General features: G+C 37.2%; 1 protein-coding gene across 4 annotated transcripts in view; it reads right to left on the bottom strand.

Annotated features, from left to right (window-relative positions):
• Positions 1-3,885: 3,885 nt before the first annotated feature.
• The window catches only part of SPECC1L (sperm antigen with calponin homology and coiled-coil domains 1 like), a 70,432-nt gene continuing 56,066 nt past the window's right edge, over positions 3,886-18,251 (bottom strand). For all 4 annotated transcript variants that reach the window (XM_068412357.1, XM_068412354.1, XM_068412355.1 and 1 more), the window contains 3 exons: positions 14,530-14,646; positions 13,559-13,618; positions 3,886-11,420 (listed from right to left, as the gene is read on the bottom strand). In XM_068412357.1, the coding sequence (XP_068268458.1) occupies positions 11,331-11,420; positions 13,559-13,618; positions 14,530-14,646 (267 nt within the window). In that variant the 3' untranslated portion in view covers positions 3,886-11,330. The remainder of the gene's footprint in view (positions 11,421-13,558; positions 13,619-14,529; positions 14,647-18,251) is intronic.

Below are 18,251 nucleotides of genomic sequence, written 5' to 3'. Positions count from 1 at the left end.
CACATCGTTTAGGTCCTGCCATTTGCACTTAGGCCAGGAATAAAAGTATTTTCAGTAATTTCACGTCAAGATTTGGACTAATGTCTGTAAAAGGCACTGCCCAAACAGGCTGTGCCTTCGTTTCTCTAAATGCTATTCAGCATGACCAACTATGAGATGGAGTTCAGTCTAAATTTAAGCACTCTTTGTAGACTATTAATAGAAGAAAAACGGGTAGCATGAATCATCATGTGGGAGCTGCAGAGCAACAGCTATTTATTTTCTATAATAGTAATATATAGAAGTTACCTTTATACAATAAATGAACTGTTGGAGTTGCAAGGCCCAGCAGAAGAAGTCAGATGATTCTGCTTCACTTAACTATTCTCATTTTATTCTAAGGAGCAATGAGAGGGCAACCCTTAACTTGACAAAATCCACATTGTGTATAACCAAGCTCTGTCACAACACAAACTGGAGACAAAAAGTAGCTACTGACCCTGCTCCCCACCACTCCCTGCTAGGGAACAGTGTGTGCTGGAAACGTCAGTGCAAAATCCACTCCCTGGCAGTGTTCAAGGCCAGGTTGGATGGGGCTCTGAGCAACCTGGTCTGGTATCCCCCGGCCCCGCGCTCTTCCCTGTCATTCATTTGTCACTGGCAGGGGGGGTGGAACTACATGATCTTTAAGGTCCCTTCCAACCCAAACCATTCTATGATTCTAAAATGATGGAACTTCATATGTTTATAAAGTTAAGTTGGTGTTTTAGCACCCTGTCCCAATGCCTGTGTAACGTTTGCATCTCTGGCCAAGAGGAAAACTGCGGCATGCCTGCCCTTTATGTTTCTTCTCTGCTGGGACGATAGTCCAGCTACATTATTGTTAGACCAGCCATTTTCAGGAAAGATTTCTCAGAAGGACTGAACACCTAACAGCTCCTGAACTGCAGAACTGCTGATGCTCAGCACCCCTCAGGATCATACCCTCCAGTGCTGCGATTTTCTTTTTCAGGAGACGGCACCGGTTATGTGCACCGCAGGCTTTGCTCCATGGCAGCTGATGGACTCTGAATGTGGCCCCAGAGACACACAGTGTTAACTCAACCCTCTGGCATTTTGGTGCTCTGTGGGATATTTATTTTTGAAAAATATGATATTGTCAACAGCTCAGTGAAGTTGTCTCCAGACTGTTATGTCTCCTTCTCAAGTTTCTTTCATTTTTAAGAGCTTAACTTTTAGGCTTCTCGCTTGAGGAAAGAGCCTAAAATGGTTTAAGAAAAGGAAGCATAAACAAGGGACTGAGCTATGCACAGCACTGTAGAGAAGCACAAATACTTCCTCACACTATATAATCAATGCAAATATCTAGCAGTAAAAATACTGTGATAAGACACTACTGTGTTCAACCCTATTTTCATGAGATTAAGGAGGTTCCAAAGAACTGGAAATCCTGAAGGGCAAAGAACATCTAAGAAAAGTCAACATCATATTTATCAAACAGGGTATTTCATATACAGAAATTCAGCTCTACAAACAGAGTTCGGTTAAACCATGGTGATACAGAGGGAAATGGCACACACAAAGACTAATAAAACCTTACCTTGGATTAGGCTTGATGGCATCAGTCCCTTACCTACTTTTTTTTTTAAATTCATAGACAAATTTTTTTCTAAACAAAGACATATGGGAGAAGTTTGGAAGCAACTTTCTTAATGGAAGTGATGCTAATAAAAATAATTTAATTAGACATAAATCATCTTCTAATCTTGAGCTGCCAGGAATAGAGACACTAATTAGTGAACTCCTCCATTCAAGGTGTTGGGTTCCAGCATCAAGCAGTAATTCACACAGAAGGTACTGGAGCTTTCCACAATACTATCACCACTTTTCGAGCAATTCTGTACCTCACTCAACCTTTAGTATTGAGGATGAAAAAGAAAACATACCAGTTTAAGAAACAAGGAAAACACAAATGCTGGTCCCAAGGAAAGAGAGTGCTGATAAAAACCCCATAGATAAAACACTAAGTGAGGGAGCTAAGAGAGGGTGAACAATGTGAAAGGCACAGAATTCAGCACCTTTTTTTTCAGGTCTTAACAGTAGCTGCTGGCTATTAATAACTTCCCATCTAGAGAAGGGAGTTAACTTTTTATGGTAAGTTAGTTGTCTGTGTTTTAGAAGAATTTTGTGTGGGAAGAACTTACATCTTCCTGAGCCCCTCTTGTCTATGCACTCTGTGGAACTACACACAGCTCTTGGCAACACACTTGATATTATCCAAGTCTCTTCCGTTGATCAAAGCAGTTGTGAAACCCTTTATGATAAGAATTTTAGCTGACAGTTTAATGCTAACCTACTTCCCATACAGAATTTAGCTGCAGAACAACCATGACTCCAATATAAGCTTTTGTGATTTAATACAATGGAATATTATATTGCTGTTGCTTCTGAGGTTTCTATTTTACTATTCCATATAGCTGCCATTTTTCATTACAGTAAGACCTTCAAAATTATTTAACTGATTTAATTATATTCAACTTAAAACACACTTATGCAGCTAGTTTCACATTTTTGACAAAATTCTCTAGTGACACCTTGGAAGACAATCCATGAAAAAAGCCTTTGGTTAGGGAATATTATTTCAGTGGACATGGGAAAGACAAGCTGCAGCTCTACAGACTGTGCAGACGCCGCTGGCTTAGCCTACCTCAGGCCTGGCCTGCGTCCTGCTCGCTGCTTCTGTCTTGCCCTTCAGAGTGCCAGTTGCAGGCGTACAAGTCACTTCTACAACACCGTCATGCACTGGCTACAGAAAAGAAAAAACATCTATTTTCTGACGAGTTTACTACACTACACTTTTAAAACATTTCTTTTTAAAAGAAGTATGAAAACTGAAGATCCGTGCTTAAAAACAGGATATAAATCCATTTTGAGAACTCAGAAGAGTTTTCTTAAACCACTCAAAATTCAGGGAGAATATTTGACCTGAAGAAAGGAGAAGCGAGACATTTTCTTGCAGAGTAACATGACCGAGACAAAGACTTTTCTGGATTGCTGAACAGTGAGAAAACACCACACAAAATCTCAAAAAAATGATGTAATAAATAGGTAGAATTAAAATACCTATACTAGTGAGTGCATTTAAGAACAACATTTGAAATAAACAGGAGTTCAATCCAAACCTCTGGATCCAATTTATTCCAGAGCACTTGAAATTAAAGCTCTAAAACAGCATTTGAAAACAGTTACCATCCAGGATGATTGAGACCAAATCAGATTTAAGGTGTTCTAGTCTTTATTTTCACCTGGAAATTTTATTTTTAGGCATCTGCTTTAAATACTCTGAACTGTTCTAGAGATTAAGTCCCCAATCCCTCCCCAGCCCAATTCCTTTAGAGAGAGCGAGCGAGCCCACATGCATGCATTGCCTTACTTGGGTTGGGTTAAGTAATATTAAAATAATTCTAATCCTGCAATGTATTGCAGAAGTTGCCTAAATTGAACATATTCTCTGCGATTCCCTTCTCTGTTACTCATACTCAAGACTAGGACAACGCAGGCTAAGCAGATGCCTTAAATATGTACCTCTTACCTTGGGTATTCACCATTTCATAATTTAAAACCCTTTGGGGGTATATACCATAAAGTATGCTGGGATACCAAAAGGGACATGACTTCCAAAAGATCACGAGGTTATGTGCATGCAAATCATTTGCATCCACTTCTCATCCACAGCCTATAAACCTCCACAAGCTACTTCCTGCAACATTTACTCCTGAAAAACCACAGTGCCACAAATAGCATTAAAATATTCCCTTTTGTAGTGGCTTCACGCAAGAAAACACAAACACACATTTTGCTATTTGCAATCTTTATTTCATGAATAATTAAGAAGAAAACATGGCAACATTGGCAACTTGAAGGCATACATACTAAATACTCATACAGAATACATTATGGAGAAGGTAAATGCCCAGATCTTTAGTGGTCCTTGCAAACTAAAAGCATATTGGTCCTCCAAAAGGTATAGCTTAAAATATGCTTCCTGACCTTTTAAGTTCCAATGATTAAACAGCTTGTGCCTTTCAAACCAGAAATAGGGTGAAATACAATTTGAACATACTTCCAAATTTTCCTCAAACCTATATTTCTCATCTCTAACCAGAAGCAAACAAAATGTTTTTTTCCTCCTTACCTTTTAAACGTATACGCTAATACACCACCCAAAGTATCCAAGACGCAAGCACTTCTTGAAACATGTTGTTTTATTAAGAACCTGCATATGTACATATATGTGTACACACATGTACATATGTCTGTATATATATGCACATCTATACATGTATGTAAAATCTCTCTATATATGTAAAATGTCTCTATATGTCAATATGTGTGTGTAAACCATTTGAAAGCGTTCTGGAAAAGAGAAAAGTGCTTGTTGTCTAGAACAAGAATTACTAAGCCCATACATGTACTGTTAGGTCAGTCTAACAGCCGTGTTTCAAGCGAGTACAAACCCAATACAAATCAGAAAAGCTGGATGGATGAGAAGAGCTTTTAAGAATTACTGTTTTTTACATCATCTCTAAAGGCCATGGAAAATAAGCTTTAAAGTAGCTATTTAGGAGATACTAGTACTGGCTGCAGTGTCATCTCAAACAAGGCTAGTCCTTATCCAGTACAGTGCTGTGAAGTTAGACTGAGACATCAATAAATCTCTGTTCTTTCATGAAGTCCCAAATACATCACACTGTTCTGTCAATTCTGCCTCACACCTGAACTGAAAGTACCCTCATCCAAGAGCTGGAGGGTACCAATTAATGCCCTTCTGACTCTGATCTGGAGAGTGGTCCAATATTAAAATTGGATTGCTGATTTATTTTATACACATTGAACAACTCTGGATTATTACTGACCTAAAGTGAACTTACAGTCTGGAGGCTAACTAGTCGAAGCGTTGTTTAGTGGTGTTATACTTTCTTTCCATTAGATAAAATACAGAAAAAAACATTTCTGTTCAAAAAACCCTTCAGACATGTATAAAAGTGCTACTTAAAAATAGTAAAATTGACCTTACAATATATGCAAAACCAAACGTTCCTAGTGAACTGAAATGTTTTAAGTTACAAGGATTAATTACTTGAGTGTGTTATGTGTACTTGTGCCCTCTTTACTGAAGATTCCCAAGTAATTATCCTAATTGAACATATGCAATAATTGGAAACCAGTAAAAGCCTCCAGAGAAATTTCAACAATGGAACAAAAAAAGAAGAGCCTCTTTCTCCCCATTTGTTGAAATAAGAGTTCAGAAACAAAAAAATGCCTAGTCCATTATTGCAAATGCAGCCTACTGCCGAAGCAGGCCAGTTCATGAACTGCGCAACCAGCACTGCCGACGGCTCCTCTGCAGCAGGACACGTCCACTGGGCTGCCTGCCTACCATATAAATACATTAGGTACATGCCGTTAAAATAACACATATATCACTAGAATGAAAATGCATGTAATACGTTGCTATGCTGGGGCACAGTAAGTTTTAAGCCTTGACTTCTCCAAATAACTTGTTCATATTCTAGAACTCTATGCAAAATACAAAAGCCTTAGAAAAGTGCAACAAAACTAGCTTCATGACATTTGTCTTTCAGTTTCCATAAATACAATCTCATAAAAATATTATTTAACAGAAGCTTACTTCCCCGTGGAGAACAAACGTGCCACGTTTCTGCTTTGAGTAAGTGATTTTGGCTGAACTGAAACCCCCTGAAAATAGGGGATTAAAATGAAACCAGCTTAATCGCATCAGGCTGCCGTAATATTCTGCCAAAAGTTTACCCTACCGTTTTGCATCCCCAAGTCCTGCTGGAACTGATGGGAATTTTATGTGCAACTCTGTGGCTGGCAGTGGCCTAAGGGTAAGGAATATTCCCAGTAAAAGATAAATGTCAGTTGGAATGAAGTCATCTGGTATTCATAGGTTTTACTGAAGTTTCAGTGTGAGGAAATAATCCTATTATTGCAGAATGAATTAATTTATGGAGGCTAGGATAGCGGCCTTGCCAAACTGAGTTCAAGGGTGTTGCATCCCAAAAACTGGCAAGTGCAAATACATAAGGAAAAAAAAAAACCAATATCAACACTCTAACAGAAATCAGAACTGTACAAACCTTGATCTTCTAAGTTATTTAGCATTAATTATCAAAAGTATACTTGCTACATATTCCAGATGCTTTGACAATTACAAAGTGTACTTCAACACTGACACTGAAATCATAGGGAACACAACAGAAAAACCTGAGATGAATGAAGGACTGGGAATGGCTCAGCAAGCCAGAGAGTCATTTAAAACCCATCCAGCCACTCTCCTTTGAAAGCAGAAACACTATTAGAGATACCTTTCTAAATAGGGATAATGAAATATATTAAGAGATGTCTATGAACGCTTAACTCATTTAAGGAGTTGATAATTTGGGGCAAGAACACCTGATGGACACCCTGGGGCGACCCAGGCTATATGGGAGACGAGGAAGCCGTGGGGGAGTTAAGCAGCTCTAACACGTTTTGCCAACCAAGATGCACTAACTTGGAAAGCACGGTGGCACGTCCAGAACGCGGGGGTGACGACTACACTTTAATACCACTTCTCACCAAATCATTTCTCAAACTGGTTAATGTTTCTGAGTATTCACACACTAATGCTAGCTTAAAGAAAGGAATTGCAGAAATAGAGCTTGGCAGAACATAAAAATAAAGCAGAAATAAATATTTACCAAGTCAAGGGAAGGACCACAAACAAACTATATAGTTAAATCAGTCTGTACATGAACACTACTATTTTAAAATCCTCTTTCTTAGGCCACCTCAGCAAGAGCATTACTCACAATAGGCAAAAAATAGTGTAAAAGTGTACAACTGGATTCCTTCCCAGAAGAATTCTGCCCCTTAATAGCTCCTGCTCGCTGCAGCCTGCAGTTAAGCTGTGACTGTATTAGTTGCAAGAGCCAAATAAGAAGAAAAGTCACCACATGCATCACATGAACACAGTTTTAAAGGCTTAACTTTAGCCTATGCATAGCTTCACGCCAGGCATCCAGAGGGGGCAGCTTTGGAAGATCTTGTCACACATCACCTGAAAACCAGACAGCGTTCCCAGACCAGTCACAAGCAGAACACAAAGTAAGAAAAACACCCAGAAGTTCTCCATATCTCCAACTTCCCAAATAATCTTGTTTTAAACTAGGCTATAATAAAATTTGTACCCTGGGCCAAAACTGTACAGAAGGAGAAAGAATTAATTAAAAGCAATTTTTTGATGATGCAAAAGATATTGAATCAGGGCACTGAAAAAATAGATAAGAAGTGAACACTGAGATCAGTAACAGAAATGAGATGCCAATGAGAACTTTTTGTCACAGCTACAAAATTCTTAAGGCAGATCCTTAGCGGTTTAAACCAGTGTACTGCATCATTACAGCAAGGGACAAATTTATTTCTCCTTACGCACGTAAAACCAGAGTATGACTGGTGCCAGTGGTATTGATAGGAGCTTACACCAATACGTCAAAGCTGAGTTCATTTAGCTCTGGCAAATTAAGGGGCCCATAAAGCATGACGATGGACTTCACAGAAAAACACAAACAGTGGAAATATTTTACAAAACTGAAGACAAAAAATTATCAGAAATGCTAAATGTAACTTGAGGAATATATTTTATGCAAAAGAGACAAAAATTTACTTTTACATCAGAATATGCTGTAAATAAATACTATATTCTGGATAACCTATCCACAAACACAAATTTAAAAGGGAAAATTTCACTCACGATTTTTCAAAGACATGAGAGATCTTTGTGAGGGCCACTGAGATTCACAGCAGAGATACTAAATAAGTATTTCTAACTAAATATACAAGACAACCAAATCAAACTGGATCAAACAAAACCAACTGAAAACCAAATCAAGTGTAATCCATTCTGAAGTCACCTCAGTTCTGTTATTGTTAGATACTTCATATCAAAACTTCTCTGACAGAATTTTCCTGAATAACCAAAATTAAATTTTTCCTCCTATCCCTGCTTTTTTTGGTAAAGAAAACCCCACAACTGTTCATTCAGTTCATTGCTGACCAGGATGACAACTAGCCAAACCGAATACACGTCTGGCTCTGAACTGACCTCTCTAATCCATGGACGTGTTTCAGTAAACAGGATCCAGAAGATGATACAGCTGTATCTGCATCAGTACGTTCGACAGCTCTATTTTGTTGCCCACCCCACCCCTACAGCTGGCAATCAGTAACCCTGATATACTACAGCACAGGCATTTGCAAGGCACATATTAAAATGCAATAATATAAAATGATGATAAAATATTTGTCCTTTTTTGAGTACATTCAGAAATATTTTCTGGGTTAAAAAGAAAGGAAAGTAAATCAGCATAAACTTGCACTTCCTATGTACAAAAAACAGGCTGTTTCAGGATTAACTGTGAGTAGGAACCAAACAGAACAGTCTCATCCATGTCCAGAAGGGCTAGAGCTATTATTCTTCTTGAAAAATGTAATGCTGTTTGAACCTTCAGAAAACACGTTGTAGAGTGCAGCAGGGCATTATGTTTGTTTTAGATCTTCCATTGCTTCATTACTTTGACAGCTGTGCAGCATCTTATACGTAAAGGCTCAGATATATCATTATAAAAAAAGCTCTTAATGAAGCCCAGTATTCCTTTTCCAATATGAATTCAGCAGAGGTTTATCAGACAGATGACATCAAGAAGTTTACAGAGCTCTGAACTTCAAAACAAGATCATTTTTATAATTACTAATAACTTCTCTCTCTCTGAAGACTAGCAGCTCATCTTTTTAACAGAAAGTATCGGGAAAATGTGATTTCCCCTTTTACAAATGGATATACCATTAGTGTTATTTCAGTTAAGGACTAATACAACATTCCAGGTAAATGAAGTTGATCACGGGACAGAAAAAAATCAGCTTAAAGCTCAAATTACCTTAACAAAACAGGTCATGAGTGAATTTAGACCAAGAAATGCTGTCCTTTTCATTAGAAAAATATTTTCTTAAAATCTAAGGCAATGAATAAGACAATCATAGATAAGGATGTCTGTTCAGGGGATGAATAGAAGGGTTTTTTAATCACAAATTGGCAAAACCTGGAATTTAATAGTAAGAGATGGAATGTGAGACAGCAATAATGTGTATTTCCAATAAGACTATTCTTATTGAAACGTTTGAAAAATGAAGTAAAGAAAAATTTTTGAAGAAATATACGGGAGAAGAAATTGTATTTCAGACTTTTATTAAAATCTGTTAATGAAGATTTTGCACTTGAGGCCTCTCTTGCAACAACTGTCTTTAGATTACGTTGGCTCTTCAAATGCACCAATTAGTAATCTGAGAGTATTTACCTACTTTTAGGGTTCTAAACTGCAAGAATGTATGAGCCACTGCTGCTCTGAAAATGTCTCCAAAGGCCCTCAGCATGGATTAAGTAGTTATTTTGCAAATTTTCGTAATTCTCACAGGCACATATCAATGTAGGCATATATTTTTATGCTAGCTGCTAAAGACATGCTGAATTATTACTCTTCACATGGGCTATGTTCTTCAGATGACAGGGTTTTGGATTTGGCAATAATTTTGAGTTAAATCTGTGCTTTTATACCATGATGAAGTTTCACAGATGCCAAGCACAGTTGCATTCACTGGGTTAACATCTATGACATTCAAACTGTCCTTAACAGTCATAAGAGCACCATAGGAATGACAGATTCATTTTCTTTATAACAGGGTTACTGTGTTGAAAGAGCATGTGCTTATAAATGGCAGTTGTTATAGAACTCACTTCTAAAAGAGGCTTCTGCTTAATATTAATGAGAGATGTTCAACTGTGGCTTAACTGCTGATAAGTGTTCAGAAAAATAAGAGGCAGAAGCAATGGTAGAGTGAAGTCTTCCCTTGATCTGACAAACAAGATTACAACAAACGGCTTATGACAAATGGATATATGAAATCGTTCTGAGCCATTGACATTCTGCACGAGGCCCTGAAGTGCCAGGATGTATCAATTCAATGATCGCTAAGGCACTTGAACTCTTTTGCCCAAGAGCTGATACATGAATTCAGGTATGTTTTAGGAAAACAGAAGTTGAACAGACTAAAGTTTCTCAATTCCTTCCTTGTGACAGTAAGTCATTTGCACACGATATTTGAGACTACTGGGTGTATACACATTACATCAGTTCCTCCACAGTTCTTGTCAGAGAACGTCCCACCTTCTGTCAGTCAGATGAGGATGTGCAAGATCAATGAAAAACACAACAGAAAACATGGCAAAGCTGGATCTTGAGACAAACTACTTCATTATTACATCTTATTGAAAATATCTTCTCTGCAGAGGAAATGCTATCCCAGTTCCAAAATTCTACCACAGAAATCCATTATGTACGCTCGTATTGCTGTAAAGCCTGGGGTAGCTGTGCGTGCTATACAGGCAAAGGAGGAAGAGAGGAAAGAACAAGCCGTACAAGAGTTGATTATTGATTCATTTCTATTATAATGGAAGCACAGGGAGTTTGGACAGATTCCTTGAAGTAGAGCATACCCTGAAAACCAGGAGCTGTATGTGCTAGTCTTTACAATCCGTAAGATAAAGTTGGAAGCCACATCACTGTGACAGAGGTAGGCTTATAATGAAGCTTTAGAATGAAGAGTTCTTCTGTGCTAAAGTTTTCGAGGTATCGAGAGCACTTTTCCACTCAATTTGTCATTATGGAATAAAAGCTTGTTTTCCTAGAATATTGTGCATATTTTAAAGGAGGGAAAATAGCTGTAAAGGCAGTAACTAAATTACCATTAAGAACTCTACTGTACTGGGGTGCCATATGCTGTGGGTAGAATATTCAGACTCTGTGGTATGAGGATGCTACAGAAAGTTCAGTAATACGATGCCATGTTATCCTTTTCCTTCTCAAAGCTTTAGCTGTACATTCAGTCTCCTATATGCTAGAGGATTCATTCATCTCACTCTCCTAGGAAAGAAAGCCTTAGGAAGTCTGGCTGGAAAGGCAGTCCAGGCTCTTTAGGCTATATAATTAATCTGAATAGCTTAATAACTTGGGTTATTCCAAGCACTGTGGCAACAAGTTCTTGCTTTTAAACAGTTGTTTCCAGGCTTAGTAGCTGAAGCAATCTGAGGCAATCCAGGATAGTGTCACTGAAGTTCGAGGGGACTCAAATGTTGCCAGTTTTCAGTGAAATGGGGATTAGCATTTCAGTAAGATTTCCATCTGGTAGCTCATGTTGGTTCTATCCCATGGATCTGTTGAATTATTAGGGTTTCAGGTTTCAAAGTATTTGTAAATTGCTGTAACATACAGCATGACATTCTGCCAGTCTGGACGCTCAGTTCGCACCATTTCATTGATGTCCTGTCACAGAAAACAGATTGGTCAAAATCAGGAATGATAACCTTGTGAGTAATGTGGCAGTGTTTTTATAAATTCCTGGGAATGGCAAGTCTGTAAAGTTTCCACAATTTAAAGCACTGATGAAGAAAGCTCTGTTTTCTTCCATACATCTTTGTATTACTTACAAAATGTAAACAGCTATGAATAGCATATCTGTAGATAGTTATTTTGTTGACTTAAGATCGAAATGTGTAACGCTGTGCATGCTTGAGCTGTCCCCCACTCAGTACAGTTAGTATAGTAGTCAAGACTTTAGTGTTCACACACCCCTACACCAGCCTCACAAGTCAATGCAATTTACCTAGGTACTGTGAGTGACAGAATCAAGGTCCAGATATTAATTGATGCTAAAGTTAAAAATTCGTATCAAGGTAAGAATCAGCATCAATAAATAATTGAATCTCATTTTACAGTAGACTACTGAATTTTAGATTACTTTATACATATTTTTGAGTAAAGAGGCAAGGAAGAGGGAAGTTTACTTTGTTACCAATTTGGGTATATCCAAGAGAAAAAGCAATCAGTTTGTGTCTAACATAGACCAGTTCACATGTATTTCCTAGTAACAGCATACCAGATTGTCTGTGAATAAGCAGGGTAAACAAAGCCTGATCACAGCACATTTACAAAGGAAAACAGAGTGATGTAGTTTTTAATAATTTTTGTTTACTGTAAGGGTCTACTTTGTAAGCTTTGGGTCCAGGAACCTCCAGAACTCAAAAAAGATAAAGTTTTTTTTTTTTTAATTGTCCACATGAAAATAGCTGAACACTTTCTTACTCAGGGAGCAAATAACTTCCCCCTACCGCTACTATTTACATACAGTAGTTTTCACACCCTTTTTCACCCTCCAGCCATACAATATGGACAAGGAAAAAATCCACAAACATAACACATCATAAACACTGCGTATGTAGGTATGTAAATAGATACTAAATCCTTAAGATGGCTACAAGTTGCATTTAGAAGATTTAATTTGCCTTTTTAGAGTATCTGCAACTAAGTACATTACAAAAAGAAAGGACAGACAGCAAACATTTAGACTAAAGATGAATTATGTAAGAATTACCGCAGTTATTTTCCACAATACAGTTCTTACATCAACACTTGGTAAGAAACTTCCATGTTTCAAATCACTGACTAAGTCAAAGTACTGAAGCCCAACAGTTGCACTGCCATTGTCAGCAAATACAATGCTAGGGGGTAGAGGTGCTGATAAGGATCAGGGAAAGTGTTATTTTTAAAAAGGCTGATTTTGTTGTATTATTAGTTGCTTCAGCTTAGCTTATTAGTTACTAGCTGCTTATTATGGCAGCTTTGTTAGAATTTAGGTTACAAAAGTATCACATAATAATTTCTGATACTGGCAGTTTTAGCTGAATTTTTGTGATTATTCACAAGGGCTTGGGAGTCTCCCAATTCCATACCTTCAGAAACCTTCCTTTTCTAGTAAATACTATACTATTAAAAACTACTTATTTTAAGCTAAAATTTGAAAGCTTATTATAGAGAATAATTAAAAAAACTTTCAATTATCTATAGCGATGACCAATTAAAAGTCTAAACTTAAAAGAGTTAGAATCTTGACTCATTATACTGAGCAAAAGAACAAATTAGATAGCTTGATAGGTCAGAGACAGGAAAGAATTAATGAATTCTTGAAGACTTTATCACATAACTCTTTCTCAAATTATTCTCAAGCAAATCCATTGCCTTTATTATTATTTCTTATAATATTGAGAGATGAGTTTTGGTGAATCTTCCTTTCATAGCTTAAGAGTTTATCTGCTATAGGCTATCATGCTGCTGCCTTTGCTGCAGCAGCTGGAGTACAGGTCTGTATCTCCATCACTATTTAATGCAAAAAACATGTAAGCTTAAGTTGTTGACTACAGTGAGTTTATAAAAAAAAAGCCACTGAGGTAGGGAGTATCGTTTATGTTTTTCAGTCAAGCATGATACAGTGGCAATAACCTCTAGCTGAGCTCATCTGCTGCTATTTTTAAATATAAAGCATCAAAATCTTTCAGAGTACAAAATAGAATACTTTGATTCATATAAATGGGACATAATTCATTCAGTATGCATTTAAAACTTACCAGAGTAGATTTGATGCCAACACTTTCAGCTGCCTGAAAAGCCAAAGTGAAATTTCTCCTCTGCGTGAGATATAAAAACATGTTAGAATCCAAGGAAATACTACTTCGAACATAATAAAGTGGTGTTAAGAACGCTCATAGTAATGCTGTTACTTTTGCTTCAAATGGAGTCTATAATTTGATCATAGTAATTTAAAAAGAGCCATAGGAGTGAACATGGGCTAATATGATCCAAAAAAATTATGGAAAATTTTTATTAATTCCTCATTCAGAAGATAATGCTGAAAAATCATTGTCCGTGAAGAATGACTGAGTTACAAAATGCTAAAGAATAAATTATTTATTCTTTAAAAAGTATAAACAAAAAAATCTCTTCATGTGTTAATTAAATATTATTGTATTTTTTTTTAGGAATTATCATTAATAATACTTCTCCAGATGACACACCAGTAGGGAACAGCTATAGCACTCTAGAATACATACAGATTACTCTGCAGTCTTGACATCTTCTAGTTTACCTTTATTTGATACATATGACTTGAGAAGAGATCACAGTCACGTATCAGTATGAGAAAGCAGAATGAAACAACATCCCTGTGATATTGAAAGCGATGAACAAAATGTGTCAAGATACCAATCTGATGGATTTAAAATCTTTAAGCTTAAACACTCCTTGCTTCCAAAACCCAGACTGAAAACACTTCCCAACTGTTTGGGTTAAATGCCTCAGACTTAAATTTATGACCTTCTGTTATTTTTTTTTTCTTGTATCTGTTCCAAAGTTCTGTTTAACCCAATGATCTCATAATATTAGAATATTATAAGAATAGCAGCAAGGTAGTTTGAAGTGTTTCAATTATGACTCCTAGTAATATTGCATTTTTAAGAACTCAAATTTGTTCATTCTTCTTTATTAACCCATATTAATTATATAGCCCCGAGTCCCAGGAATGGGATTTTTAACGTCGTACCTTGTCCTGGCTGTTTAGTTCTTGATAGGGAATATGGGCTGGGAGGTAGGTATGGAGGACTGCACAGAAAGCCAAGCCATCGTTCCAGCTACTGCTGAAGTTTGTTATGTCGATATTCTTGAAGGGGAAAAAAATATAAACAGTATTAAAATAATAATCTAACAAGTATTAGTTCTACCAATCCACCAATACTTGTGGGTTTTTTTTTTGGTGGGGTTTTTGTTTTGTTTTTTTTTTTTTTAATACCTTTGAAGAAATCATCAGAGAAAGCAAATAGCCTAATACTGAAGTTCTGTGGTAAGAAACCAAACCCGACTACTACAGAGAATAACAAAAAAAATTAGCTATAAGGAAGTCAGTTATCTTGTATATAATTCCAGGTAATATTAAGCTCCTTCCCCCCCTTCCCCCAAAGTGCGAAACGTGTGTGTTAAAAGGTGTAAAATGTTGTGCTAGGGAGGGTAATAGTATAGATCTGGTACAGCTGTACGCACCAAGATAGAAAAGCAAACGAGTTAGAGATGTATGCCTAAAATCCCTGAAACAGACCATGTGGTAGTATCTCAATGTAAGATTTTACTTTTCTGCTTCTACAGAGTTAATATATCCAGACAAAATTTCTAACTGACAAGGACAAGTATTTTCTCTTCTAAACAAACCATTTCTATACAGAAACTTATATAAACAAGATCACAAACAAAAATTAAGTTTCAGTTGGAAATAAAGATGTTTCAACAGATTTAACAGACAGTGGCAGGGAATCATTATCTTTGGGATTGGAACTGAAATTGAAAAATGCAGTCTTGCACTCTTGATCTTTTAATTCCAGTAGGAAACCCAGTGGCACTGGTAAATGCATCTCCTGAGACTGTATATATTACTGTAAAAAGAGTCAGCCCTGTCCAAAAGAGTTATGAACAAGATGCCTCAGTGACCTTTTAAATTACCGTATACTTGGCTGTTGTCAGTCAAACAATGGTAAAGAGGCTAAACAGAGAGCAGTCAGTCTAAACTTTAATTAAGAAGCAACCAGTAAGAACAACTCACAGTTTATCTTTTGGACCTTTATGAAGAAATATAAATATGTTTTAATATCTAACTCACTTAATTGGGCTTAAGCAGAAGCTAACCAGCTCTCCTACTTAGTTTTTAAAATTCTAATGCAGCAGGAACTATAACCTCCAGTCACAGAGTTGCAGAAACACAATCACACAAGTCAAACTTTCACCTGACAGCAATTTAATAGTCATCACCTGTCTTTGACAAGACACTAAAACTTGCCATTCCTAATGCAGAAAAATCCACCCGGGATCAGTGTTACTGTGCCACACAGGCTGGGAACGAAGGCAGCTGTATTTCTTGTCAAACCATTGATTTGGATTACAAATTGAAAACAACCCCCTCCAACAGAGGAAAAAAACAAAACTAAAGGCAATTTCTAGAAGAATGTGAGGGAAATCTCCATTTCCTGCTCAGCTTTAGCACTTTTTATACAAAGTCCACCAAAAGCAGGTTCAAGCTCTGGTGACGTAAGCGTACGTGCTCGGGCTCACAATGCCCAGGGCAGTGGTCCGAGCCTCGCCTGCCGTCCTGCTGCCTGCCTGCAAGCGGAAATGGCATTGTTGGAGACCCCCAGTCTGTGGGAACATGTTCTTCACACAGCTTCCTCAAGCCACAGGGGTGGGAAAATTTAAAAGCAAAAGCAAAAAAAAAATGAAGCTCTCCCTCCTTTCTCCTCAAGAGAGACAGGAAATTGGATTTAAATTAATGCTTGGTTAAAACTTGTTCAATGTTACTTAAATTAGGCAAACAAATGCAACACATCCTACAAGGCTTTAAGAAAAAAAAAGGGAAAAATATCAGATTGTTAAAGCAAATAAACTCCTACTCGTGTCTGTTTACAAAGTTACTTTTTGAAAAGTTCTTTCCCTGTAACCAGTAATGCCTCAGATCACTTCTGGATCAGTAAGATGGATAAAGGTAGGGAGAGGGGCTATTTCTTTTCACAGTCATCTGTGGCAAGCTAGTTATAAAAATCAAATGTGAATGATCATGTTTGCTTTGCTACACAATCTACTGAGGGAGAAAAACTCGGTCCTGGATTTCACCCCATGGCTGAAATATTCTTCCTTCCCCAGGATGGCCAAGTGATGTGGGAAGGGGAGGAGAAAGATGTACATTGGCATTGTCACAGTTAAGTTAAACACAGATCTGCTCAGACATACACGCATGCATCAAGCCAAACTATTAAAAAAAATTGTACTAGTTAAAGCTACTGAAGAGCATTAGCAAATTTTTAACTCTCAGGGCTATAAGGATGGATATGACATTCGATATTGAAGTGAGGAGGAATGCTGAGGCATTGCTGAATCCAATTAATGGTTTCTAACACACCAGTTTCCAATCTAGTGACTTAATGCAGGATATAGTTTCAACAAGTACCTGTTGAGTTCATATTATCGCAGAATACACTCCATTTACCATACACCAGGAGTCCATTAAAGCCAGTCACCAGTCACCGTACAAGTAAAGTTTGATAGCACCTTGCCTCACAGAGCTTACAATGTCTTTTTTCTCTCCCAGGTTGCTCCACACATTTCAGAGGAAACATAGCAATATTTATTTGAAAATTTAAGATTGAGCCTAAACACCAGCATCGCTGAAGCACAGATGAGATCTCAGTGCTGAAAGAGGGATGGAAGGGTACACAGCCTTCAAAGTGAGAACAATAGCTTATATTGGAAATGAGAGAGCACAGAGAAAGGAGAAGCAAACGATGCAATACTGTTAAAGCAATGAGCTGGAATAGTGATCTTCGCAACAGTCAGGATGGACACCAACAGGCAAGAATGCATTAATCAAAATCAGAAAACAGGATGCTGCAGCGATGTGTATGAGATCATCTGAACCTGTACCTGAGGTTTGACCCTGTGGATGAAGGAGGAAGACTTATGCTCAGAATATAAGAAGAAAGAAATTGCAAGGTATCAAAACAGTCTGGATGCACTAGAAAATAGACCTATAGAACAAGTGGGGCTGAAGACAGAACTCTTCACGTGATTTAAAGACCAGGAGTGCTCGCCTCCAAAATCTAGAGACATTTTTCATAGTTTTACACGTATATTCCCTCACCCCAACACGTGAGCAAGAAAAACAGGATGAAGTTGTGCTGAAAATGGTAAGTGAAACTAAAACAAGAGAAAAATCATCTTTCCTTAAACATTATAATTGTATAAACTAAAAATTTCACTTTAAATCTTAGTAGCATCCATAGAATCTTGAATTTTGAATATAAACATTGGAAAAAAGGGACACTTAAAATTAAGTTAACCTACAAGTTCGGTTGGTTCTCAAAAAGAACTTGGAATAACCTATTTTTCTAAATCTTCCTGTAGGGTCCAGCTTTTATTATTAAGACAACAAGCAGAAAACAAACCCATCATCCAAGAATCTTAATGTATCCAGAGAAGCTGAATTAAATACAACGGAAGGAAACAATTAAAAGGGACTGGTTTCTGTTTCCAATTGCTCTGAGCATTATGAATTATTATTACCTCTCAGACTAAAAAAGTATAATATTGGTCAGACACTGAAAAACAAATCTAGAAACTGGACAGATTGTCATTTAAACTGAAAATTTAATTTTTTATGTAGGGCTTTGAGCACATAACTGGCACATTTAAATTCAGCGCAATTTTATTTCCCAAATGCTTTTAACTACT

The sequence above is a fragment of the Nyctibius grandis genome, chromosome 14, assembly GCF_013368605.1.
Source record: "Nyctibius grandis isolate bNycGra1 chromosome 14, bNycGra1.pri, whole genome shotgun sequence".
Taxonomy (NCBI): domain Eukaryota; kingdom Metazoa; phylum Chordata; class Aves; order Nyctibiiformes; family Nyctibiidae; genus Nyctibius; species Nyctibius grandis.
This window is presented reverse-complemented; position numbering and strand designations above follow the sequence as displayed.